The sequence below is a fragment of the Moschus berezovskii genome, chromosome 13 (assembly GCF_049115385.1).
Source record: "Moschus berezovskii isolate FMDL1 chromosome 13, NW_MosBer_1.0, whole genome shotgun sequence".
Lineage (NCBI taxonomy): Eukaryota > Metazoa > Chordata > Mammalia > Artiodactyla > Moschidae > Moschus > Moschus berezovskii.
In genome coordinates this window covers 57,487,581-57,513,393 of record NC_142472.1, presented here as the reverse complement: position 1 = coordinate 57,513,393, position 25,813 = coordinate 57,487,581, and the positions used below count along the sequence as shown (strand labels likewise).

Genomic DNA, 25,813 nt, shown 5'->3' with positions numbered 1-25,813 from the left:
CAACAGACTTGTTCCAAATAGGAAAAGGAGTATGTCAAGGCTGTATGTTGTCACCCTGCTTGTTTAACTTATATGCAGAGTACGTCATGAGGAACACTGGGCTGGAGGAAGCACAAGCTGGAATCAAGGTTGCTGGGAGAAGTATCAATAACCTCAGATATGCCGATGACACCACCCTTATGGCAGAAAGTGAAGAGGAATTCAAAAGCCTCTTGATGAAAGTGAAAGAGGAGAGTGAAAAAGTTGGCTTAAAGCTCAACATTCAGAAAGCTAAGATCATGGCATCTGGTCCCATCACTTAATGGCAAATAGATGGGGAAACAGTGGAAATAATGGCTGACTTTATTTTTCTGGGCTCCAAAATCACTGTGGATGGTGATTGCAGCCATGAAATTAAAAGACGCTTACTCCTTGGAAGGAAAGTTATGACCAACCTAGACAGCATATTTAAAAGCAGAGACATTACTTTGCTAACAAAGGTCCATCCAAGGCTGTGGTTTTCCCAGTAGTCATGTATGGATGTGATAGTTGGACTATAAAGAAAGCTGAGTACAGAAGAATTGATGCTTTTGAACTGTGGTGTTGGAGAAGACTCTTGAGAGTTTCAGGGTTAGGAAAGTGAAATGCAAAATCACACAGATAGATCCTAATCATCTCTCTGATCCCAGAGGCCCATTTTTAACCATCATGCTAGGGAGAATCAGGAATCTGCATTTCAAGGAACATAAGTCCTCTATGAGGATGATCTAAAAGTCTTCTCCTTGTGCAGGCAGCATAAAAGAAAATGAATGAGAGCTGAATATCTGCTGGATTGAATGAGAAAGTACAGAAAGGAAACATAATTAATATTTGCAAAGTTACTATATCTGTAGATAGGATGACCAAAGAGATTCCAGAAACATAGATGTGAGAGCCATTCTCTCAAGTTTTAAAGAACATTTTCCAGAAAATATAGATATGTTGGGTTTTTTTTTGTAGATATCGAATAAAAACTTAGGAGTCATATATTTTTTTTAAAAAAAAGAGAATAGAGGTTAGATAGAAATAGGCGAGGGGGATTAAGAGGTACAAACTTCCAGTTGCAAAACAAATGAGTCAAAGGTACAAGACGTACAATGTGGGGGAAAAAAGTGCAAGATGAAGCTTCAAATAAATTGATCTAAGGAGAGTGCATTCTCAGGGAGGGCTACAGTTCATTACGACTAATTGAAGGGAACAAGGGATGTTGGCGAAGTTTTCCTAATCATGCCCATGAAGGTTGGCATCATGGCTAGGAAATTTCCTTGGGTTGGGGGTACAGTGCTTTTAGCTTCCCTGGTGGCTCAGATAGTAAAAAAATCTGCCTACAAACCAGAAGACCAGGGTTTGATCCCTGAGTCAGGAAGATCCCCTGAAGAAGGGAATGGCTACCCACTCCAATATTCTTCCCTGGAGAATTCCATGGACAGAGGAGCCTGGCAGGAGTCAGACACAACTGAGAGGCTTTAACTTTCACACTTTATGGTGCCTTTTAATACAGCAGAGTTCTAGACAACCTAACCTTTGGGGAGCATCATCCACTGTGTGCTGGGTGTTTCCTAATTATTTCACTCAATCATAACACATTTGTGTTGTTGGTATTACTGTCTCCATGTGAAGATGAGGAGTGTGGGCTTGCCAGGTGGCCCAGCATTAAAGAATCCGCCTGCCAACGCAGGAGATATGGGTTCGATCCCTGGGTCAGGAAGATCCCATGGAGAAGTAAATGACAACCCACTCTACTATTCTTGCCTGGGGAATCCCATGGATAAAGGAGCCTGGTGGGCTACAGTCCATGGGACTGTAAAGAGTCAAACAGGACTTAGCGACTAAACAACAACAACAAAGAAACAAAGATAATGAATGGCTGCTGAGCATGTGAAGGGCACTTCTACTCCGGTTTCTTGGGGAAATGCCCTGTGAGCTATGCGTCCTCCCAGCCCATGCTGCATTGTGATGAAGTGTTCTCCCACCAGAGTGTTCACTCTCCTAAAGTCAGTGATGCCTGCTGACCCTCCTTGTTTAACGAATCATGCCATTTGTAAAAGGGCAGGAGTTTGATACAGACACTAAAGCTAGGTCTGAGTTATACTACATGTCAAGCTTTTAGTGATATTGTTAGAGAGCATGAGAAGATTATTGGATTTTTTGAGCTTTAGTCCTGATGACCCTCAAGATCCTGCAAACACATAAAGGAGCAGCATCTGGCCTTTCCTGGGGACACTGAGATGTGGCGATGCTCACTCTCCTATGGAACCTGCTGCATCCACGAGGCCTTCCCTCAGTGGGGAGCGTGGCCCTTGGATTCTTTTCTCCCTACTGGGTTTTTGTTTTTACAAAAGCAGAACATATTTTCTCTGCCTTTTCTGCAGTGATCGATGAATGATTTACTGTGAGCAACTGGGCATAAGACCAGTCATGTCTGACTATTTTAGGAAAACTCTCTGCTGTGAGGCTCTGGAGGTTGGCTTGTTAAGCCTATTCATACACAGAAAGGATTTCATAGATTAAAAAAATCAATGAAAGGTCATAGATTTTTAAATCTCTTAACTGCTTTCTTACAAAGATTTCTATAGAGGGCAGGTTTATAAAAACTAGTCCTCCTGTGTTTGGAACATGCATGAAAGTGAAAGTGTTTGTCACTTCAGGCATGTCTGACTTTGGGACCCCATGAACTGTAGCCCGCCATGTTCCTCTGTCCATGGAATTCTCCAGGCAAGAATACTAGAATCGGTTGCCATGTCCTCCTCCAGGGGTTCTTCCCAACCCAGGGATTGAGCCTGGGTCTTCTGCCTTGGCAGGTGGATTATTTACCACTGTGCCACCTGGGAAGCCCTGGAACATGAATGAGTAAGGATCAACATTTCTTAGTGAAGCAGCTTTAAGATTAAGATAGTAACTCACAGTTAGAAATAAATTTTTCATCACATCACAATTTGGCGTACAAATACACACACATACACACACAGAAAACAAAATTTCTTCAAAGATTACTTACCTTTTACTACAGTGGATGAACTCTGATTACTACCATTCTATCTTATTCACTTAAAAAGGCATCACAAGTCACTAAGTTGATCTCATGAGCCACCAATGGGATGTGAACCACTATTTTAAAATATTCATTAGTAATGAAGTACTCTGGAGACCATCAGATTCAGATTACAACTCTCTCTGCCACTCCTAGCTATGTGACTTTGAGCAAGCTGTAAACTTTAGTTTTCTCATATTTAAAACTGGGTTAATGATAATATCCCAGGAAGCAGACCAGCTAGTGTTTATGAAGCGCTGGAGAATGCCTGGCCCATGGAAGACCCTTGGTTAATGGTGGCATACTGACAATTGCAACGCAAGGTGAAAAAAATAGAACTTTGATGGAACCTTGCTGGGCCTTAGCAGTGCATGATCGTTTTATATAACTTCTATGGCAGAAAGTGAAGAGGAACTGAAAAGCCTCTTGATGAAAGTGAAAGAGCAGAGTGAAAAGGCTGGCTTGAAGCTCAACATTCAGAAAACAAAGATCATGACATCTGGTCTCATCACTTCATGGGAAATAGATGGGGAAACAGTGGAAACAGTGTCAGACTTTATTTTTTGGGGCTCCAAATTCACTGCAGATGGTGATTGCAGCCATGAAATTAAAAGACGCTTACTCCTTGGAAGGAAAGTTATGACCAACCTAGATAGTATATTAAAAAGCAGAGACATTACTTTGCCAACAAAGGTCCGTCTAGTCAAGGCTATGGTTTTTCCTGTGGTCATGTATGGATGTGAGAGTTGGACTCTGAAGAAAGCTGATCACCGAAGAATTGATGCTTTTGAACTGTGGTGCTGGAGAAGACTCTTGAGAGTCCCTTGGACTGCAAGGAGATCCACCCAGTCCATTCTAAAGGAGATCAATCCTGGGTGTTCATTGGAAGGACTGATGCTAAAGCTGAAACTGCAATACTTTGGCCACCTCATGCGACGAGTTGACTCACTGGAAAAGACTCTGATGCTGGGAGGGATTGGGGGCAGGAGGAGACAGGGATGACAGAGAATGAGATGGCTGGATGGCATCACCGACTCGATGGACATGAGTTTGAGTGAACTCCGGGAGTTGGTGATGGACAGGGAGGCCTGGCGTGCTGTGATTCATGGGGTCGCAAAGAGTCGGACACGACTGAGCGACTGAATTGAACTGAACTGACTGATGAGAGAAATAACAGGACTATGATAAACCTTCTCCTACTTCTTTATGTTATTATTTTAAAAGTCATGTGACATACATGGTTTCTGTTTTAAGTAACCTCAAACTCTTGAAAGCTGAAAGGGGATTGTAAATGATTAGGCAACAGAAATATCCTTGCAATTTTCTAATAATATCATTTTATTGATCTAGAAGAGGTGATTAAGCACTTGGTTTTAAAGACAGTTTTGAAATAGACAACTGAGGCTGTGTATAATACTCTGAAGGCAGAACACTGTCTTCCCTCATGGGGTTTATTATGAAGATAACCTTGAGTTCCCTGAGGGCTGGCCCCATTAAATGTCCATCTCACAGATGCAGACTGATTCTGAGTGAGACAAACAATCCAGGGTCAAAGACTGGAAGGATCAGGGTTGTTTCCTTTTCCTTGAAGAAAAAAAATAGGCTACATTCAACAAGTATGAGTGAAGGAAGGGGAGGGGAAAGACTGACCATGTACAAACAGAACCTTACCAACTGTGTTTCTAAAAATTCCCATTTTTCACCCCAGAATGGAATCTTCCTGAAAACAACTCAAGGTATAAACTGTATGTGGAAGGGAAATAAAATCTATTCCCTACCTACCCCCTTGCCCTCTGTATCATGAATCTTTATTATCTAACCGAGTGCCTGGTACTTACTTGGTGCTCATTAATTTTTAAATGAATTAATGGATCATTTAGGAATAAAAGAAGTGTTGAAGGAAGAACCCCTTTAAAATGTAAAATTCCCAAAGATGCAGGCTAATGTTTTGATTCTGATGACAAAATATTGTTTAGTCTTCAAAGTGCTTATCATTTATCATTCTGTCATTATACAATTTAGAAAATGATTAAGAGTCCTTGCTATAGTTGGCATGTACTGAAAAAGAGCCAATACCGGTCTGTAGACAGCATATCATGCTGTCTATTCTTCCTGCCATCTGTGCAAGTGGAGATAGTTTTTACTGAAACTTGGGGATATTAAAGATGGAGGATGCCTCCATAAAAGCTGTGTCAATAGCTTCTGCAGCAATGTCTGTGGGACCCCTGCCAAACGTGCAGCTGAGGGGAGGTTTGAACATGTGACAGAGAATTTCTCAGTAACAGTCTTCCTCTCCTCTCTTCTGGTCAATATTCTGGACATGTCTGTGCAAAGGGATTCTGAAATGACTCCGTGATAGCTTTTTGAAGCCAACTGGACTGCTGCCTAAGGACATACTTTACTGCTTGCTCACCCCTTCCTTGAGGGGGAAAAACAGATGAGAATGATCTTTGAGGTGCTCAGTTTGACTCGATGGGGATGAACGAGTCCCTCTCTGCTTTCTTGGATTCTCTGCCAACGCTCGTCCTGCATGCTGTGGAAGGCAGTCTTTACCCTCTCAGCCTGGTGTTCTGGCTGAGGCTCTTTCCACGTCCCCTCCAGGGATGGGGGACCCGCCACCTGCAGGAAGCCCAGGGGATCTTGGCCCATGAGGCCATTTCCCAGAGTGCTCTACTCCTAGTGGAATTCAGATGGAGAGGAGGCCTCTGCTGTTCACTCTAAACAGACAGTTACTGCATCACAGGAAGGAGCATTCATTTAACATCTAGAAAATGTCAGCTTAGCGCCTACAACATGCTCTGTCGACAAAGCAGACACGACACCGCCCATCCCCACCTGGAGCTCAGGTGGCAGGATCTCCAAGAGGAGCAGCAATGCCACTCAGCGAAGCAAAGGTGAATCCAGCCCTGTCACTGAGATCACCTCCGGGAGGCCTCCCAGACCTCTATGAAGAGTCTGAGCTCCACTAAAATCCCACCATTTCAGGGCACAGGATTTATTATTTGTTTGAAGGAAACTAGTAAAGTCTTCTCTCTTTTTTTTTAAAGAAGTCATTATGTTAAGGTGAAAGTGAAAATCACTCAGTCATGTCCAACTCTTTTTGATCCCAAGGACTATACAGGTCATGGAATTCTCCAGGCCAGAATACTGGAGTGGGTAGCCTTTCCCTTCTCCAGGGGATCTTCCAGACTCAGGAATCGAACCCAGGTTTCCCGCATTGCAGGAAGATTCTTTACCCGCTGAGCCACAAGGGAAGTCCATGTTAAGGTGAGTGGAGAGAAACCGGCCTCCTGGTAGCTGTTTTCTAAACTTAGAAATCTTATCCTTTTATTCTACTGTTGGGTCCTCCCATCCCTGACAATACTGTGAGGCCCTGTCAGTGAATATGGGCTTCCCAGGTGGTACTCGTGGTAAAGAACCAGCCTGCCTTACAGCAGACATAAGAGACATAAGATATGCGGATTCACTCCCTGGGTCAGGAAGATCCCCTGGAGGAGAGCATGGCAACCCACTCCAGGACTCTTGCCTGGAGAATCCTATGGACAGAGAAGCCTGGGGAGCTACAGTCCATGGGGTCGCAAAGTTGGACACGACTGAAGGAAAACTTAGCACTCACACATCAGTGAGTATGTGCAGAATTCTGATCCAGTTTTATGCACACACTGACTCCACCTTCTTCCCATTTCAAAGACTCTGGCCTTAACTGAGTTTCTCTAAGTCCCCAGTTTCTGTTCTTTTCTCCTGAGACAAACTGACCACCTTCAACTGGTGAATGTTCTTCACGATCCTACTCACAGATTTTCTGCAGAAACTATCACCCCAGCTCCCTCCTCAGGTTACTGTCTGAAGTTTGGACAAATTTGGGGAAACCATGTCTAACTATATGGAATATAGTATTGGTTCAATATGTGTTGATCTAAATTGGAAAAAAAAAAGAATTCTAAATTGCCAACATTATCCTTACAAGGAATGTATTTCCACCCCATGTCCCCCTGGGCTGGGTGATACACTGAACACCATGGCTCTTGATGGGTTCTGAGGTATATAAAGGCACAAGAAAGACTTCTTTTCAAAAGATCTCTTCTACTGACCAGTTCACTGCTTAAAATTCATTTTGAGGGATGCATCCTTTTAGGTTCATATCTGGTCTTTTAGTTTTCAAATCCATGTATTTTTCTGTAAGAGACTGACTTCTTCCTAAAACCTGTCCATGTAAAATGAACTCAAGAGAATGAACACGGTGATGGGTGAATGGAAGAAGAGTGTGGAAAGGGTTACTATGAAGGAGACGGGGTGAAACCTGGTGGAAACCTGGCATGGGAAATGTGGAGAGGAGAAAGGATGATACCTTTTCCCTTTCACCTCTCTCTTCTAACCCTCTCTGATTTGATGACTGCTCTGTCTTGAGGGACTTTCACTGGCTATTCTTCTTGATGGTAACTCTCTCAAATTGTGTCACTCCAACTTACATATTGACCTGTGTCCTAGACTGCTGCGTATGATCGGGCAGGATGAACCTCGCACATGCGGGGGGCACCATTCACACAGCCGCTAGTGCTGAGCTGTGTAGAAGCCACATGGTCCAAGGCTGAGGCCCTGGATGATGCACCCTTTATGATGCACAGAGGTTGACGGGCTCCCTTCCAGCCCACAGACAAACCTCCCATCTGTGTCCTATATTCCACTTTATCTCATCTTCTCAGCATCTCTTGACATTATCTCCTTTCTCTCCAGTATTTTCAATATCCCTGTCTCTTCACTGGCTTTTCCATTAACATTAATCTTACTCAACCACCTCTTAACCTTCAAAACAAACAAATCAACCAACCAACTAACTAATTGAGCAAGCAAGCAACCGACCAATCAACTAACCAACTCCCAGTCCTACTGGAGCTGAGACACTCTTCTCCCGTCAAAGTTAAACTTCTCAGAAAAATCATACTAGTCAATGTTTCCAGTTCCCTACCACCCTTTCTTTCCTCAGCTCACAGCATTCAGTCTTGGCTGTGCTGCTCCACTGAAATTTTTACCACTGGACTCACTAATGTCCTCTTTATTTCTAAACACCATAGATATTTTCTAGTCTTCATTTTGTTTAATTCTCGCCAGCATTTGACCCAGCCAGCCACAGTCACCAGGTTGAAACCTTTTCTTCCTTGGCTTTGTGATGCCTCACTGTCCTGGTTTACTTCCTTCTTCTCCACACTCTCTGATGGCCCTCCTCTAGTCCCACCCAATCTCCGTAATGCATTGGCTCCTTTTTCTTCATCAATACCCTGAATGTCACCGATACACATTAGGTCAGAATCAAGTCAGTTAAAGAATTTAGAGGGACCTGTGAAGAGTTACTAATATTTCAGTTTGTCAAACAAGAACATTAAAAAGCCCTAAATTATGATTATTAGAATAGTTATTATAAGAAAAACAGTATTTTATTGTTAAAAATCTGAGAGAACATATGCACAGAAGAAAAGACAGTCCCTTGAAGGGACTAATACATTTAGCTTTACAAAAGACTAACTTATTTTTGCTCATGGATGGGTGAAACTTTCATTCCGGACAGCACTGGCCTGGAACACAGTGTTTGGAACTATGTGTGAGAAAACTGAATCTGGCAATGTGAGCAGAATTCTTTAGTGAGGTTAGCCTCTCTGTTCTATAACTCACAAATGTTTTCTGCCAGTGTGTCACTTGTCTTTAACTTTGCTTACAACAGAGGCTCCAGAGAGGAAATGATCAGATCCTGACTTTAAAATAACTATGCAAACTAAAAATAGAAGGCAACTTACTTGATTTATTATGGATATTTATAAAAATCCATAGCATATAATACACCTAATGGGAAATTTTTGGAGATGTTCACTTTGAGGTTGAGAACAGGGCAGTGATGTCCACTATTACTGCATCTTTTCAAGGCTACACTGGGGACTTTCCTGGTGATCCAGTGGCTAACACTCTGAACTCCCAATGTAAGGGGCCCGGGTTCAATCCCTGGTCCAGGAACTCAATCCCACACGCTAAGAGTTCTCATACTACAACTAAAAATCCCTCAAGTCACAACTAAGACCTGCTATAGCCCCCAAACACTTTGGGGGGGGGGGCTCTGCATTGGAGGACTTAGCAAATGTAGTAAAGTAAGGTGAGTAAATCAATGATATACATGCTGGAAGAAATAAAATGGTCACTATTTACGAATGGTATCCATGTGAACATTAACAAATTCAAACTAATATATTATTAGCATTATAGCGTTTATCAAGGTTTCCGTAAAGTCAATTTAATATCTCTATATCACAAACAATTGAAAAATGAAGTATTTTAAAAAATGCCTTTTACAATAGTATCAACAGTGTTTATTATAGCATCAAATCTAAGAAAAATTTGCAAGACGTTTGTGCAAAGTATGTAAAGTTATTGATAGATATTAAGGACCTCAAATTGATGTATAGGTTCAAAGAAATTTCAGTAAGAATCCAGGAGTGTGCATGGGTATGTATGTGTGTATAGAAATGGACTAGCTGTTTCTCTAACACACGTGGGGACAATAAAGGACAGGATGAGCCAGCTGTGTCTTGAAGAAGGAAGACGAGGTGAGAGAACTGGTTACCTGTGTATCAGGACTTATGATAATGATAGAATAATTCTGAGAGTTTAATAATTGCACCAATGTCTGACCAAGGCTCAGGGGTTGTCTGGCACACAGAAGGTCTGAGACTGCAGAGGATGAAGGCTGTAACTTGAACACAGGTCGGCTCACCCCTAAATCTAGCATCCACGCCACTCTGCTGCCTCTCCTGTCCTAATCCCTTCCATTGGTATAGCACTTCATGATTCCAAATCTCTGTTGTGTATGCCCTCTGTGTCCAGTCTCTGATTAAGCAACACCAGAGAATTAAAAACTACCTTCTTTTCTGAGCTTTGGGTCAAGATGATCTATTGTGAGCAAATCCCGACTACGCTCCCCACCACACTCACTTTTCCGAAGACCCAGGGCTGACTGATAACTCTGCTTTTTCACTGAAACATTTCGTTTATCGAAGAGAGAATCTCCACAGAAGGTGACCAGAGAAAAGGCTGCTTCTGTAAGAGGAGCTAAACTGTGTAAGAGCAGTTAGATCTGGCTTCCAGGCTGGCTTGAGGAAGCGGCTGGACACAGCCGGTCAGCAGAGTCTGGGACCTGCATGAAGCCACCTGCTGGGGTACAGCCCCCGACAATGCGTGGGGGATAAGTTACCTCTGCTGACCACCCAAGGCTGTGATTTTAATACTGGCCAGGAAGGAAAGCAGCAGTGGTATCTCTGCAAACTGGGCATGAGATTCGGAACTTGATCACCCACAAGGCAAAGTCCCTGATATTCTCTTATAAACTATGGCTCAGAACTGAACACTCCAATGAACTATGTTGATGCAATTCTGAGACCACTCATATGGAGAAATGAGCAGAAGGAAAATCCCTCCACCTTCATGAAAATGTCCAGGCCTTCAAAAAAGAGAAAATTCATGCCTGGGGATTTGGGAGATAAAATATCTTCCCCTTATCAAACACATATTCTATTCACACAGAACTTCCCTGAGGGGGGAAAAAATCAAAGTGATATGCCACTGATGAGAACATTTATTGCAAACTTATTTTTTTTCTATGCTACTGAACATCTAGAATTATAAGGATGAGGGATGGATGCATGTGAATGAAGCATTTAAAAATGCTTCTGCTAATTCCACTATGAATTCTTTTTTTTTCCACTATGATTTATTATGTAAATTTTCCACTATTTTTTCTGATTTCTTATTTTCCACTATTATTTCTTATGATTTCTTATTTATCATCATATAACTGTGTACACAAAAACTATCCTTAGTTAACTGAATTTTATTCAAGTCACAATGTCTTAGGTTGAAATGTGCCATTTTTCACTATCAGCTTACTGGAAAGCAACATCCCAATTTTTGTCTTTAAAATTCAGGTGACAGCCAATTTTGTCACTTCAAGTGAGAGTTCTTAAAACTCTTTTATTACACTGGGTCATATTCATTCACGGTAAGATGAGCAAATGAATAACATCTGTTGTGAGATGTATTTTAGGTAGTGCCTTTAGAGATAACTTATCTCTGATGACCTTCACTTCTGGGTTTCTGTTATTTTTCCTCTTCCCTCACAGTGGGCTCCAGTCAGCCCAAAGCAGGTGAGTTTTCATTAGCAGTGCTGCTTCAGCCTCTCAGTATGACTGGCCCACAGTATAATGGATTTTCACAGCTACTGGCAGCATGGATGGAATTGTGTGAAATTAAGATTTAGTTCATAAACCTTTTCTCAAGACACAGCCTCAGCCCTTTTCTCAAGGGCTGAACTGACAGGACTTAGAAAGGACAGGGGTGAGACTTGAATTGGTCCATTCTGTTCCGTTCCGTCGCTCAGTCGTGTCCGACTCTAAGCAACCCCGTGGACTGTAGCCTACCAGGCTTCTCCGTCCATGGGATTCTCCAGGCAAGAATACTGGAGTGGGGTACCGTTTCCATTAGGGGGCAGTCAAACACTGCTCACGTCAAAGTGCAGCTCTAGCTCTGCTTTTGAGGACTGCCTTTTTCAAGATTACAAATTATTTGAATAAGTAGCAACCGGTAGTTATCAAGTAGCATTCTCAGTACTTCATGCTTTCAATTTCCCAGCCCATGTTTTTAGTTTGTAATATTGTTCATAATTAGCCCATAAAATTTTTATTGGGAAGGAGTTTGAAGCTGGCTAACAATACAATAAACTGATGATAAAATACATGAAGAAAGTGATGATAAGATCTGTTATCTTGATTGATTAACTAATGTTGGTAGCTTAAGATAGCCATATCATTCATTCTTTAGGCACGCAAGGGTGATCATGGCCAGAAGAGAAAAGACAAATCATATAATTATTAACTTTTCCTTATATTTAGATCTGGTCTTAGAATCTATCACAAATATTCATTTAAATTTAAAAAGCAATTTTTACTCCTATAATTCTAAATGGCTTTCCTTTATTATAAACAACTTCATTGCTTTAACTGTGTAATTTTAACTGCTTTAACTAACAGCTATAATTTTATTGTGGAAAAGAAACAGATTTTGTTGATATATATACCAAATTATTTTTATAAGCAGGAGTAAGATATCAAAGCATTAACATATCTAACTTTGAAAGTAAATGATTTTAAATATAAAGGGTTTAAAAGTAATATAAAATTAGAAAATATAAATTTTCAGAGAATTATAATTAATAAATATTTATTAGATTGGTACTATGAATTTTAAATATGGCATTTACTTAGAAATGAAAAAAATCATCTTTAAATTTTTCCTTCTTTTTCAAACAGCAGCATTACATTGTGGTAAATCTTAAAAACATTACTTTGGTAATAGATATAGATTTTGCTTTTCCAAGGCAAATCAATTTAGATGTATTACCATAAGCGAGAACTTTAGTAAAATTGGTTAACCATAGTTACATATCTGCACATTAAAGAATTTTTAAGGGCACAGATAACCTTTATGACATGTGTTGAATACAAGAACCTATTTTAAACTGCCTATTCTTAAAGATCATAAAAAGTTGAAATTACAAATGTGCATAGAGCATTAACTTCTGAAGGAAGAAGATCTTAAAATCAAGAAGTAGACTGCTTTCTACAACTGTATTTCATGCAAAATGAGTTCATATAATGTTTCTCCTTAGATAACACCTAAGTTTTCATGTAAGAAAGATTAAAATATGAATATGACAAAACTCATGCTACATGTATTAAAATATTTTAAAATAATTTGAAGAAAAGTTTTAGTATTCCAAATTCAAGCTAAAATTTAAATATTAAAAATCTTTTATCTGTTAGACATTCTTAAATAACTGCTCATAAATACTGAATTTCATTTCAATATTTAAAATATGCAGTTGAATTCATTTAATAAAATTAAAAATTTTAAAAACCTAAAAAAAATTTCTCAGAAAAGAAATATAATTTCAAATTTCAACTTCATTCTCAGAGGTTTATTAGAAGTTTCTAAGAAAGCCTACGAACCTAAAAACATCCTTAATAAGACGGATAATAAACCCACATGCCTTGGGTATGATGAATAGATTATTTACTTAGAAGTGTACAAGCTCACAGCAAAACAAGTCTATATGTTTCTTTAAAACCAGGTAAAGATTAAATTTTGTTTTTTTTCTCAGCTATACTGCTATTCATGGGGTCGCAAAGAGTCGGACACGAATGAGCGACTGAACTGAACTGAACTGATACGATAAAAATGCCACCAACTTGAAAGTGAGCAGTCTGGCTCAAATGAAAATGTTTAAAAATTAAAAACAGAAAAGAAGAATTATCTAAATAGGTAGCTTTGGTTCATTTAAATTATTTTCTTTTATCTAGATTTGCTCTTAAGGAGAAATATTGATTTTAGATTTGTCTTTGGTTTTGCAGTTTCCAGTTTAATTATGTTAATAATGAAATATAGGAAGTAACAACTATAAAATTTATGAACAGATTTCAACAGGTTGAAATTTCATAAGGCAAAATTTTAATTTATTAACGTGTCGTACATTTTTTTCAAATACTAAAAAAATTTCTCCATTATCATTGATTTCTTCACCATTTTTTAAAAAAGCTATCTTGTCTACAATTTTAACCACATTTAAAAGGCAAGTTTCCACGAAAAATCTGTTGCATCTAGAAACTGCTAGGATGAGACTATAAGCAACTAGTGACAATGACAGTGCAAACTGGAGGTCTGCTCATCAAACACTGCAATGAATGTATTATAAACATAATAGAACTAAGTAGAAATATTCTGTTCTTTTGGAGTTGCACTCATTTAAGCGAGAAAGCAGCAGCCTTACCTTTGACATCCATCAGAACGATGAAATGAAGTAGAAGGAACATTGCAATCAATCTGTGGCTGAGGAGACACTTAATACCAGAAACGTAACAATGGGTTCACAGCGAGTTATTAGACGTATGCTCCTTATACCTCAGAAGGAGTTCTGATATACTAACTTCGGTGCCTCCCCTGTGTCTGAGCATGCTCACAGCTAGAACTTTACTGGCACGAGAGGAGACGGTCTTTGTCACTAGCAGCCTATCTTTTTCATTCTTTTTTTTTTTTTTGGTTTCATTTTATTTCAAATCGACAGCTGTATTCTTGATCATTAATTTATTATAGTATGTACAAAGAGACATACATAAAACTCTGGTATTATAAAAGACATTTTTTTAAAATCACTCTAAAAAAGTTTCCCATTAAAGCATGTAGCACAATTTGCTCCTAATTTAGTATATGTGCTGCCAAAGCGAACACAGATTTGCTCTTAATTTAAATCCAATCGTATATAGAAGTTCTCCAATAGGGAGGGAAATAGATTTACATTGAATAGGTGATGAAACTCTTTGCAAGCATATTTTTCATTCAATAAACAACTAACAAAAAAGCTACTCACCGGCAAACATATGAAAATACCTGCTTCCATTCAAATGCACTTAAATGTTTTCAAATGGCATACAGAAAGACAGTAATAACTAAGAATATACGGCCCTGTGTTTAATAGTTACTAACTGTAAGACAGTCACACAATATTTTAAACTTCATTTACTTCTTCTATAATTATGTTCTTTTTTAAAAATGGATACTTTTATTCTTGCTTTCAACTCCATGTTTCACATCTATTAGAAAATATTATATCCTGAAAGCAGCTTTTAAAGTAGCATAGTCAGTGTAAGTTGGAGAAAGGGACTTTGGTCACAGAATTCAGTTGATCCTAGACTAATGATAAAGAGTCTACAAAAGGACATTGTAGAATTTCGTCGTCTAAGAAATTCTGAGAGATGTGTATGTCGACATACTAAACATTTTGTAGTTGTGATTTGGACAGAGGATTTTCTAAGGGAATGATACTCTTATATGCTGCTATGAATTATGTCACAACAACACTGAAAAACTATCCTGTGATGACTGGCTACATTATCACAAATCATAAGAAATGGGGTTTTCATTGTTCTTTCTTTCATTCCAGCCTCTGATAGAATAAAGGTTCAAAGGGAATTTCAATTAGAAAATATTTTATTTATCACATAATGCAGTTAATTCTTTTCTCTTTTAAGAAGTGAGCTAAATTCTCCAAGACTCCTTCCAGATACATTTAGATGTACTGTCATCTTATTTTTCAAACCAAAAGAGACAGCAGAAAGAATAAAGGAAACGATGAAAAGAAATAGTTCAAGGTTTTTTCTTACATTTCAAGCACCGTTTTTCTTCACTAATTTTGAAGTCTTTTTACATAAAATTTGCCTTCGTTTTCGTAAAAAAATTCAGAGTGATGAATTTCTCCTATATTTTGTGTTCCACTGTCAAAATGAGGGGCGCTAGTGTCTGGCATTGAAATGTTAAGCATAAATTTTTAAGTGCAGTTAAATACCATGAATTGTTCATCACAAATTTATTTGAGGTTTTAAATGTATATTTCATGAAAACACAGTTTTTGGAGAAAGAAGAAATGTCAAGATTTCAAAGCACTTAATTTTGACTTCTTCTTGAATATTAAGGCTTAGAAATAGATTTAAATTGTTAAAACATTGAATCATCATCTTTTTGTGTTAAGCTTTTCAAAGTTAATCTTTATAACATTAACATAAATAATTCAGAACTCCATAATTATAAATAATAGTTTAAGAATGTCTTAGGCTCATTACTGGTTTCTAAAGGCAGAAAGTGCAAGTATTGAAAGGTATTTCATTTAATAAGTTTTAAACCTAGTATGAGCATCCAGTATCTTGAACTGAAACCCAAATGGTTGAAACATACACAAGGATATAATATAGGGGTTTAAATAAGGGTGAACGGATTGACTCTTTCCTTGGAGACACAGCTTATACAGAAGCTCCAGAGAGTGCCTCATGCAGAGAGGAAGACTTGTGCAAACTGATTCATCCCTGGATGTTAACGTCAAACTTCCACAAGTGTATTTTATTGATCCTTGCCTGAATCAACTTATTCCTTCATGAAAGTCTCCTGTGGGTAGCATTCACATTTTTGGCAATAATGGTATAAAAGCTCATATAAATATAGTATTTAATAAATAGCACAATTCAATGTAATTCTGGCTAATTCAAGGAAATTCACTAATAGGATAATTACCTGGGCTTCCCAGGTGGCTCAGTGGTAAAGAATTCACCTGCCAATTCAGGAGATGTGGGTTGGACCCCTGTTGAGAAGATCCCCTGGAGAAGGAAATGGCAATCCACTCCAGTATTCTTACCTGGGAAATCCCATGGACAGAGGAGCCTGGCTGACTACAGTCCATGGGGTTCCATGGGGTTGTAAACGAGTCAAACAGGACAAGAAAACTGGAGTGGGTTGCCATGCCATCTTTCCGGTAACCTTCCCAGGGATCGAACCCACGTCTCCCGTGGTTCCTGTGCTGCAGGCAGATTCTTTACCACTGAGCCACTGGGGAAGTTCTCAAACCTTAGATATTCAGCTATAATGATGATTAGGATTAGAATTATAATTACGTTAGCCTTTCTTCATGAGATACATCATCAACTCATCATTCAATAAGATTGATATTTTGAGTAACCTTTCAGCAGCGGTAACAGACCGACTTATTACTCTGTAGGCAGAACAAACCTAACTGAATCACACAACCTCATTAGCATAGAATGTCAGTCAGTTGAGCAAACCAGTCCTCATATAGGGTCCGTTTTGAGAAGGGAAGTCTCAGTTATGTATTCTCACTCTAATACTTTACATTGAAAATAATTTAAGTCATGCTCCATTTATCTGGGAATTTCAACTCTTGGCAAGCTCAGTGAATAGGAGTATAGCTATAAACCCAGAGTAAAAAAAAATCACAGAGACAACCACTCCCAGCAGGAGGGTAGATTAGATAGTCTCTGAAAAGCCTTCTTGCTTGAAAATAAAAGCTCTTGCACAAAAACAATTTTCATTGCATTTCTACAGTGTTAAAAATGAGAAGAATCAAGTCTAAAGGAAAAACACAAGACAAAAGCAAAAATGCTGAAACGGCAATGCAGAAGAGTAAACAAACATAAAAGGCAAAATATGCCTGCAAACAAATGCAGATGCCAACTAAAAGATCAGCTTTTAAATGGGGAGTGGCAAGGTCTCAGAGCTCAGCCTCAGCCTCCCCAGAGGACTAAGCCATGCACCATCAGAGTCACCCTCCAGCACCATGCAATAGAAACACGAGAAACTCTGTAGAGAGCATCCTCAGTTTAGTTCCTCAGGGTTTACCCAGATTAACATCAACCAAATACTGGCTCACTATCAACGATCAACCAAGCACACTCAGGTAACACTTAGCACAAATAAAAGCAACAGATTCAGAACCCTAAGAGCTTCATATATTGAAATGATCAGTCATGGAATATAAAATGTTTAAAGAAAGAAACACACAGAATCACAAAAATAAGGAAGAAATAAGAAACCATTCAAAAGAAACAGAATTTTTAGAAACAAACAACACATTTGTGGAACTTAAGAACTCAATGTACGGGTAAAAGTAGTCATTAAGACATAATTGAGGAAAAAAAAGTTGTAGACTGGAATAAAGAGGTAAAGAAATTATCCAGAATTTAGTGCAGATAAACAGAGAATGAACAAAACTAAAGAAATTAAAAGCTTCAGAGGAAAGCATGACAAGTTTCAACATGCAGCTAGAGTCCCAGAAACAACAAGTCGTGAGAATAAAGAACATTTAGGGAGGTGATGACTGATAATTTTCTAGAAATGATAAAATATAAAATTTATAGATATAGGAAGAACGATGTCTAGTAGGCAGTGCAAATAAAAATAAATCCACATCTGGACATTTGGCATTAAAACTGGGTAATATTGAATATACAGAGAAAGCTTTAAAATAAAGCAGAGAGAAAAAGCAGATGAGCTTACACAGGGAAAACTAGAATGCTAATGGGCTTCTTCACAACAATGATGGAAGCCAGAATAGAGGCAATAGCATTCAAATTCTGAGAGAAAATGACTGGCAACTGAAAACTGTATTCCGAGGAAAATTGTATTTTAAAGGGAGCACTAGATATATTGAAAGGTTAGGTAAGACTCCAAATGAAAGGTGCAGATAAGAAGTTCAGTGGCTTTTCAGAGAAGGGAACAATCTGTCTGAACTGCAAAGCTCACTAGATGAAATCTGTGCCCTGCACATCTTGAATAGAACAAACTGAGAGAGTAAGAAGTCATGTCATGGTGCGGAACAACTAAGTCCACAGTCAGGCTGATGGCAGAAGAAAGTGAACCTGATTCTTGTACCCGAGTGAAACTGAGAGAACCCTGGCCACGCATGCATGGCCAGACCAAAAAGACGCATATGAGAGAGATTATGGTGCATTAGATTAGCATTCCCAATTATTCCACTTTCTGCAAAAGGATTATGCACTCAGTTCCACATTCTGCCATGTGATTTGGCAGAAACTCTCATAATGAGTGTGTATTTCTCTGCTGCACTGATTTTTGCCTCTTGACCAATAAAATGTGACCAGAAGTAGCATGTGCCACGTTCCAGGAGAGGCTTTAAATGTCTTGTGTGGTGTGGCTTGGCTTCCCCACTCCTTAGCCAGAGTGAGAGCCACGTGCAGCAGGCTTGAACCTGAGCCCAGCTGAGCCCAGAAGAGCCACACATGACCCACAGACTCGTGAGCAAGGCATCCATGTTTGTGGTTGTAAGCCACTGAGATTTTTTATTTTTTTGTTGCTGTCTTGGTTGCAAAACAATAAAACCTGACTCAGAGAGAGGGATCTGGAAGTCACTCATCCTGACCTTAGTTTTTCAGGACAAAAACTAAGGATATTGGGTTAGTGGCATGTGCTATATATATATTTGTACAATTAGTGCACAAATTCCATTTTTATTTGAAGTAATTTTCTTCTTTTGGAATGTCTTCTACATTATACATGATTCCCATGTTTCTTAGAGTAAATTATGCAGCTATTATTTGTTGAGGTGACATTCCCTTTAGTATTCACAAAATGGTTCCTGAATAGTTACTAAGTTCTTTTGCTTTCTGAAATTCTATAAAATATGACTCAGCTTAAATAAGGTAGTAGATGCTATTTTCTAGTGCTTGTGTACCATGGTCTCTAAATGTCTTCCATTTTAAAACTTCAGGTAACATAAAATAAATTTGAACACTATTTGGTGAATGTTTTAACTTTCAAGTCTGTATATTGAGTTTACTCTGAGTGAATGGACCTTTATTTACAAACTACAATCATATCTACTGCTGGGTAATGATCTTTGATATAAAGTGAAAATCCACAAATCATTTTTATCTAAATTCTTCTCAAATTCATTGTGCCAGCCCTTCATTTTATAGGATCATAAAAACACAAACTTGGCACAGCCTACCAATGCCCTCAAACTAGCCTGAATGCTCCTAACAGCCATTATCCTCATCCTGTTCTCTTATTTTGCCTTTTGCTTGCGTATAAACACTGATCTGTGCACTGTTTCTTCATTCTATAACTTTACATTCTGACAGTTGGATGCAGTATCCAGAAGAGTGCCTAAACTGTTCGTCTTAGACAGGAGAGAGAGCAGAAGCAAGACCCCACAAAGCAATAAATTAGTTAATTTCTGGATAAAGGGGAAACAAATCTAAGATTCACTTAGGAGGTAAAGTTGAAGGGACATGGTGAGCAATGGAACGACGGGAGAGAGAGAGACTTCAGGGGATTCTCAGATCTCTAAACTGAGCCACTGGGTAAAAGACCAGGAGGAGAATGTTATCAGGGACAGTACTGAGTGAGTATTTCCATGTGTTGAACCTAAGGGGCCTGAAAGTGAAAATCACTCAGTTGTGTCTGACTCTTTTGTGACCCCAAGGACTATAGCCTGCCAGGTTCCTCTGTCCACGGAATTCTCTAGGTCAGAATACTGGAGTGGGTAGCTATTCCCTTCTCCAGGGGATCTTCCCAACCCAGTGATTAAACCCCAGTCTCCCACATTGTAGGTGGATTCTTTACCATCTGAGCCACCAGGGAAGCCCAAAACTTTAAGTGAAAGTGTCAGTCACTCGGTCATATCCAACTGTTTGTGACCCCATGGACTGTAGCCCACCAGGCTCTTCTGTCCATGGGATTTTCCAGGCAACAATACTGGAGTGGGTTGTTATTCCCTTCTGCAGAGGAAATTCCTGACTCAGGGATCCAACCCAGGTCTCTTGCATTGCAGGCAGATTCTTTACCATCTGAGCCACCAGGGCAGCCCTAAGGGGCCTGAGGAACATCCAGAAAGCAGTGTCAACAGGTAGAGAAGTTAGAATTCAGGAAAGAGGTATGGTATTTGAAACAGTCTCATTCATAGAATAATTGCCTACAATACTTTAAAGAAATTGAAAAGTTACAATTAGAAAATTGTAATCATTTAGTTGCTACATATATGAAAATATATTCATTAGAAGCTTTATTTAAGTCATTAAAATTCTAAGGCCTTAGGGCTACATACAGCTAATTTCAGATTACTATCTAATGACCATTCACTATGGGGCCAGCATACTGTCTCCATTTGGGTAAACCAAAGTGAAAGATTTAAGAAAAGAAAAACGACAATACCACAGTGACAATACCAATACTAATGATATTAGCTGAAACTAGGTAAGTAATTACATGCACCTGTGCATATTCCCAAGTACATATGCAGGAAGTTAGCTAAAGCCTGTGAATACAATGGTACTAGATTTTAGAATCCATACCTGAAGCACATAAACCTAGCAAATGAATGAGAGTAAACACTAAACTCCATGAAAATACTGAAAAGCTTTATTTTGTGGGATCTGATACAACAGCTAACTCCAGAATCAAGCTGATGAACTCAAATATGTAGGGCCAAGCACAGGGCTAGATAAAGGATGTTTTGTATAGACTCACTCAATCGTGTCCAACTCTTTGCAGCCTATAGACTCCTGTCGCCCTCCAGGCTCCTCTGTCCGTAGGATTTTTCAGGCAATAATACTGGAGCGGGTTGCCATGCCCTCCTCCAGGGGATCTTCCAGACCCAGGGATCAAATCTGCATCTCTTGTGTCTCCTACATCAGCAGGCGGATTCTTTACTACTAGCGTCACTTAATATGACCTAGGAGGATGACAGAGGGAGGTATTTGAAAAGCAAATACTCCAAGAGAAAGGAACCAAGTAGCAAAACAACTGCTAACAAAAACTTATGAAGTGAACAATGTACATTGGAGAACAATGAAGAAAAATAGGCTAAAATAATGAGATGTTTCCACTTCCCTGGTGGCTCAGATGGTAAAGGATCCGCCTGCAATGCGGGAGACCTGGGTTCGATCCCTGGGTTCAGAAGATCCCCTGGAGAAGGGCATGGCAACCCATTCCAGTATTCTTGCCTGGAGAATTCCCATGGACAGAGGAGCCTGGCGGGCTGCAATACATGGGGTCGCAAAGAGTTGGACACGACTGAGTGACTAAGCACATGGCACACAGCCATACTTAAGAGTAAGCCCATGGAAGAAGAGGGAAACTTCAGAACTATATATAGTATGTTGTGTTTTTTTTTTTTCTTTTCTGTTCTGGAAAGACCAGAGAGTGAAAAAATTTTCTCTTCCAAAAATATGCTAATAATAATTCTGTGTTTTGTTCATCTCACATCTGCCACTGTTATTTTTCTGTTTGATATACTTAATAACCAGTTCTTCAGGAAGTCACATGACCATACTGGGCAGGATCATATACAGAAAACTGTCAACAGAACAACATGACACGGCTCAATGATACACAGCAGTTTTCCCAGGAGTAGCTTGGTTGCTTATTTTTGAGGAAGATCAAAGCTTATATCATTATGGACTACTGTAACATTTACATGAGCTGGAGCTCAAGAAATATTTAGTAAGGAACCATGTTGACTTCCCTATAGCAGAGTTCTTTTGTCATTTCCTTATTTTTAAGTTATGCAATTTTTACCTTAAGTTTTTTGCTATGGAAATTTTTCAGAAACAAATCTGAAACCCTTCAAGGCAACTATGTTAAGGATTGTTCAGAATTATAATTTTATAACTGTTGCCAAATGTAACAGTGAAGTCTCTAGTGAATAAAACAGATACATAGAGGAACCATCCCCCCCCCAAATGAAAATATTAAATGCAACTCTGTTTTCTTATAAACTGGAGACATGTGGTTTGTACAGCTTTTCCAGGATGGACCCTCTGGATCCTAAATGGATCATGGTTTGAACAGAGTACTTTGTAAAATACCATCTTTCTAGGAGAAAAGAACTTATAACTCATTCTTATATTATAATCAATGTAAATAAAAATATGTTAGGTACAATAATGGATATATATTTATATATTTTTAAAACTTTACTAATAGTTTATATACAATAAAATTTAAAAATATATAGCTCATATAGCAATTCCATGTATCTATTTACATAAATTTTAGCTCTTAAAGTTTAAAAGGAAGAGGAACCAGAGATCAAATTGCCAACATCCGCTGGATCATCAAAAAAGCAAGGGAGTTCCAGACAAATATCTATTTCTGCTTTATTGACTATGCCAAAGCCTTTGACTGTGTGGATCACAATAAACTGTGGAAAATTCTTCAAGAGATAGGAATACCAGACCACCTGACCTGCCTCTTGAGAAACCTGTTTGAAGGTCAAGAAGCAACAGTTAGAACTGGACGTGAAATAACAGACTGGTTCCAAATAGGAAAAGGAGTACGTCAAGGCTGTGTATTGTCACCCTGCTTATTTAACTTATATGCAGAGTATATCATAAGAAACGCTGGGCTGGAAGAAGCACAATCTGGAATCAAGATTGCTGGGAGAAATATTAATAACCTCAGATATGCAGATGACACTACCCTTATGGCAGAAAGCGAAGAAGAACTAAAGAGCCTCTTGATGAAAGTGAAAGAGGAGAGTGAAAAGGTTGGCTTGAAGCTCAACATTCAGAAAACAAAGATCATGGCATCTGGTCCCATCACTTCATGGCAAATAGATGGGAAAACAGTGGAAACAGTGTCAGACTTTTATTTTGGTGGGCTCCAAAATCACTGCAGTGACTGCAGCCATGAAATTAAAAGACGCTTACTCCTTGGAAGGAAAGTTATGACCAATCTAAATAGCATATTAAAAAGAAGAGACATTACTTTGCCAACAAAGGTCTGTCTAGTCAAGGCTATGGTTTTTCCCGTGGTCATGTATGGATGTGAGAATTGGACTGTAAAGAAAGCTGAGCGCTGAAGAATTGATGCTTTTGAACTGTGCTCTTGGAGAAGACTCTTGAGAGTCCCTTGGACTGCAAGGAGATCCAACCAGTCCATCCTAAAGAAGATCAGTTCCGGGTGTTCACTGGAAGGACTGATGTTGAAGCTGAAACTCCAATACTTTGGCCACCTGATATGAAGAGCTGACTCATTTGAAAAGACCCTGATGCTGGGAAAGATTGAGGGCAGGAGGAGAAGGGGATGATAGAGGATGAGATTGTTGGATGGCATCACCAACTCAATGGATATGAGTTTGGGTAAACTTCGGGAGTTGGTGATGGACAGGGAGACCTGGCGTGCTGCAGTCCATGGGGTTGCAAAGAGTTGGACATGACTGAGCTACTGAACTGAACTGAAAGTTTAAAAGACCGGAAAGTCATTACATGCTCGGATTATGGAGATGGACTGGATATGTCCAATGATACGTATTACGGAGTGCTTAAATTTTTTGGCATGAAACCTTTGGGCTTGATGACAAGAAGTCCAAAGAATGACAAGAAGTCCAAAGATGACAAGAAGGTGACAAGAAGTTATTTGTGGCCATTGAGCAAGAGAGACGTGTGAGGGAAGCTAGGCTTTAGGGGGACAGATCAAACAGTGGTGTGAACTGATAAAACAGAGTTAGGAGGGAGAGACCTGAAAATAGGAGAGCAACTTGAAAAAAAGATAAACTCAGGTCTATATCACACACTGAACATAAGAATAAACTTAAAATGAATTAGAGATCAAAAAGTAAATGCTGAAAGCACAGAAGCACTAGAAGACTGTATGGATGATTTTTTTCTTTAATGTAAGGAAAGACTTTCCAACTATGAATCAAAGTGCAAAGGTAATGAAGGAAAAAATATAATAATAACAAATAAAAGTGGAAGCAGCAACAGATTTTATTTTCTTGGGCTCCAAAATCACTGCAGATGGTGACTGCAGCCACAAAATTAAAAGACGCTTGCTTCTTGGAAGGAAGGCTATGACAAACCTAGACAGCATATTAAAAAGCAGAGACATCACTTTGCTGACAAAGGTCTGTAGAGTCAAAGCTATGGTTTTCCCAGCAGTCATGTAAACAACTGGTGCTTTTTCACGGGACCCCCTCACTTGTGCTAGTTCTTTTCATACTGGAATGCTGGTTGCTGTATCGATATGCTGGTCTTTCTCTTAAATATATTAGGCCAGGGTTTCATTTATCTACTGTGGTTCTTCTAGAATGAGGAGCAGTTGCTCTGTGATTTTAGGTCTTCCTTTATGAGAAGTAGGGTACAAAAAAAAAACACAATAGCAGAGGGCACTGCTCCTGGAGGTCTTCCATCTCTTGCTTCTCTCTTTAAAGCAGCACTTTCTTCCTTTTCTCCGCCTCTGACTAGCCCTTGTATCATATTTACGTTTACCTGCTGAACTCCCACGTAAGGGTAGAAAAGAAAAATTTAACTCTTTCTCACATGAAAGAATTCTGGAAATTTGATTTTCCAGACTGGCAGGGTAGATTTGCTGTGTCAACCAGGACTCAAGCCACACAGAGAATATAGGAGATGTAGTCTTTCATTTTATGTGGAAACATGCGAACTCTTAAAAAGCAGGGCTATGTTACTAAACTTAACTAAGCTAAACATCACTTTACCAATAAAGGACCATATAGTCAAAGCTATGTTTTTTCCAATAGTCATGTTCAGATGTGAGAGTTGGACCATAAAGAAGGCTGGGCACCAAACAATCGTTGGTTTCAAACTGTGGTGCTGGAGAAGACTCTTGAGAATCCCATGGACTGCAAGGAGATCGAATCAGTCAATCCTAAAGGAAATCAGTCCTGAATATTCATTGAAAGGACTGATGCTGAAGCTCCAGTACTTTGGCCACCTGATGTGAAGAACCGACTCATTGGAAACGACCGTGATGCTGAGAAAGATTGAAGGTGAGAGGAGAAGGGAGCGGCAGAGGGTGAGATGGTTAGATAGCATCACTGACTCAATGGACATGAATCTGAGGAAACTGGGAGATAGAGGAGGACAGAGGAGCCTGACATGCTGTAGTTCATGGGGTGGGAAAGAGTCAGACACGACTTAGTGACTCAAAAACAACAACAAAAAGTTACTAAGAAGGAAAGAGAGAAGGGATGTTGCAGCTGTCAACTTGCAATATCTGAAGACCCTTCCTTAGCTTGCGGGCCTTTGGGAGCCTCTTATAGGATGCTTTTTATATTGTAATTTATATATGTTCATTTAGCCACTATATTTCATAGCAAAGACTATGACTTCATCATCATATTATCCTGAATTCTTAACACAGTCCTTGTCGTGTGTGTGTGTGTGTGTGTGTATATACATATTTATATAATATGACGAATTATATTGAACAATTCCTGGCACTTCTATCCATGGCTCGATTGTATCATTGGAAATTACAGTCCCTAAATTAAACAGAAAGAGCTGTTCTAAGAAGGGAAGGGTTTACTATGTTTGTTAAAGAGCTCCTTTACCTAAAAAAAGAGATTCG

General features: G+C 39.2%; 1 protein-coding gene across 1 annotated transcript in view; it reads right to left on the bottom strand.

The window, feature by feature from the left end:
• Positions 1–13,923, bottom strand: part of RXFP2 (relaxin family peptide receptor 2) — a 63,571-nt gene extending 49,648 nt beyond the window's left edge. Inside the window, exons 1-2 of the mRNA XM_088842825.1 lie at positions 13,911–13,923; positions 10,025–10,129 (exon numbers count right to left, since the gene is read on the bottom strand). Of these exons, the coding sequence (XP_088698951.1) occupies positions 10,025–10,129; positions 13,911–13,923 (118 nt within the window). The remainder of the gene's footprint in view (positions 1–10,024; positions 10,130–13,910) is intronic.
• Between the last annotated feature and the right edge of the window lie 11,890 nt (positions 13,924–25,813).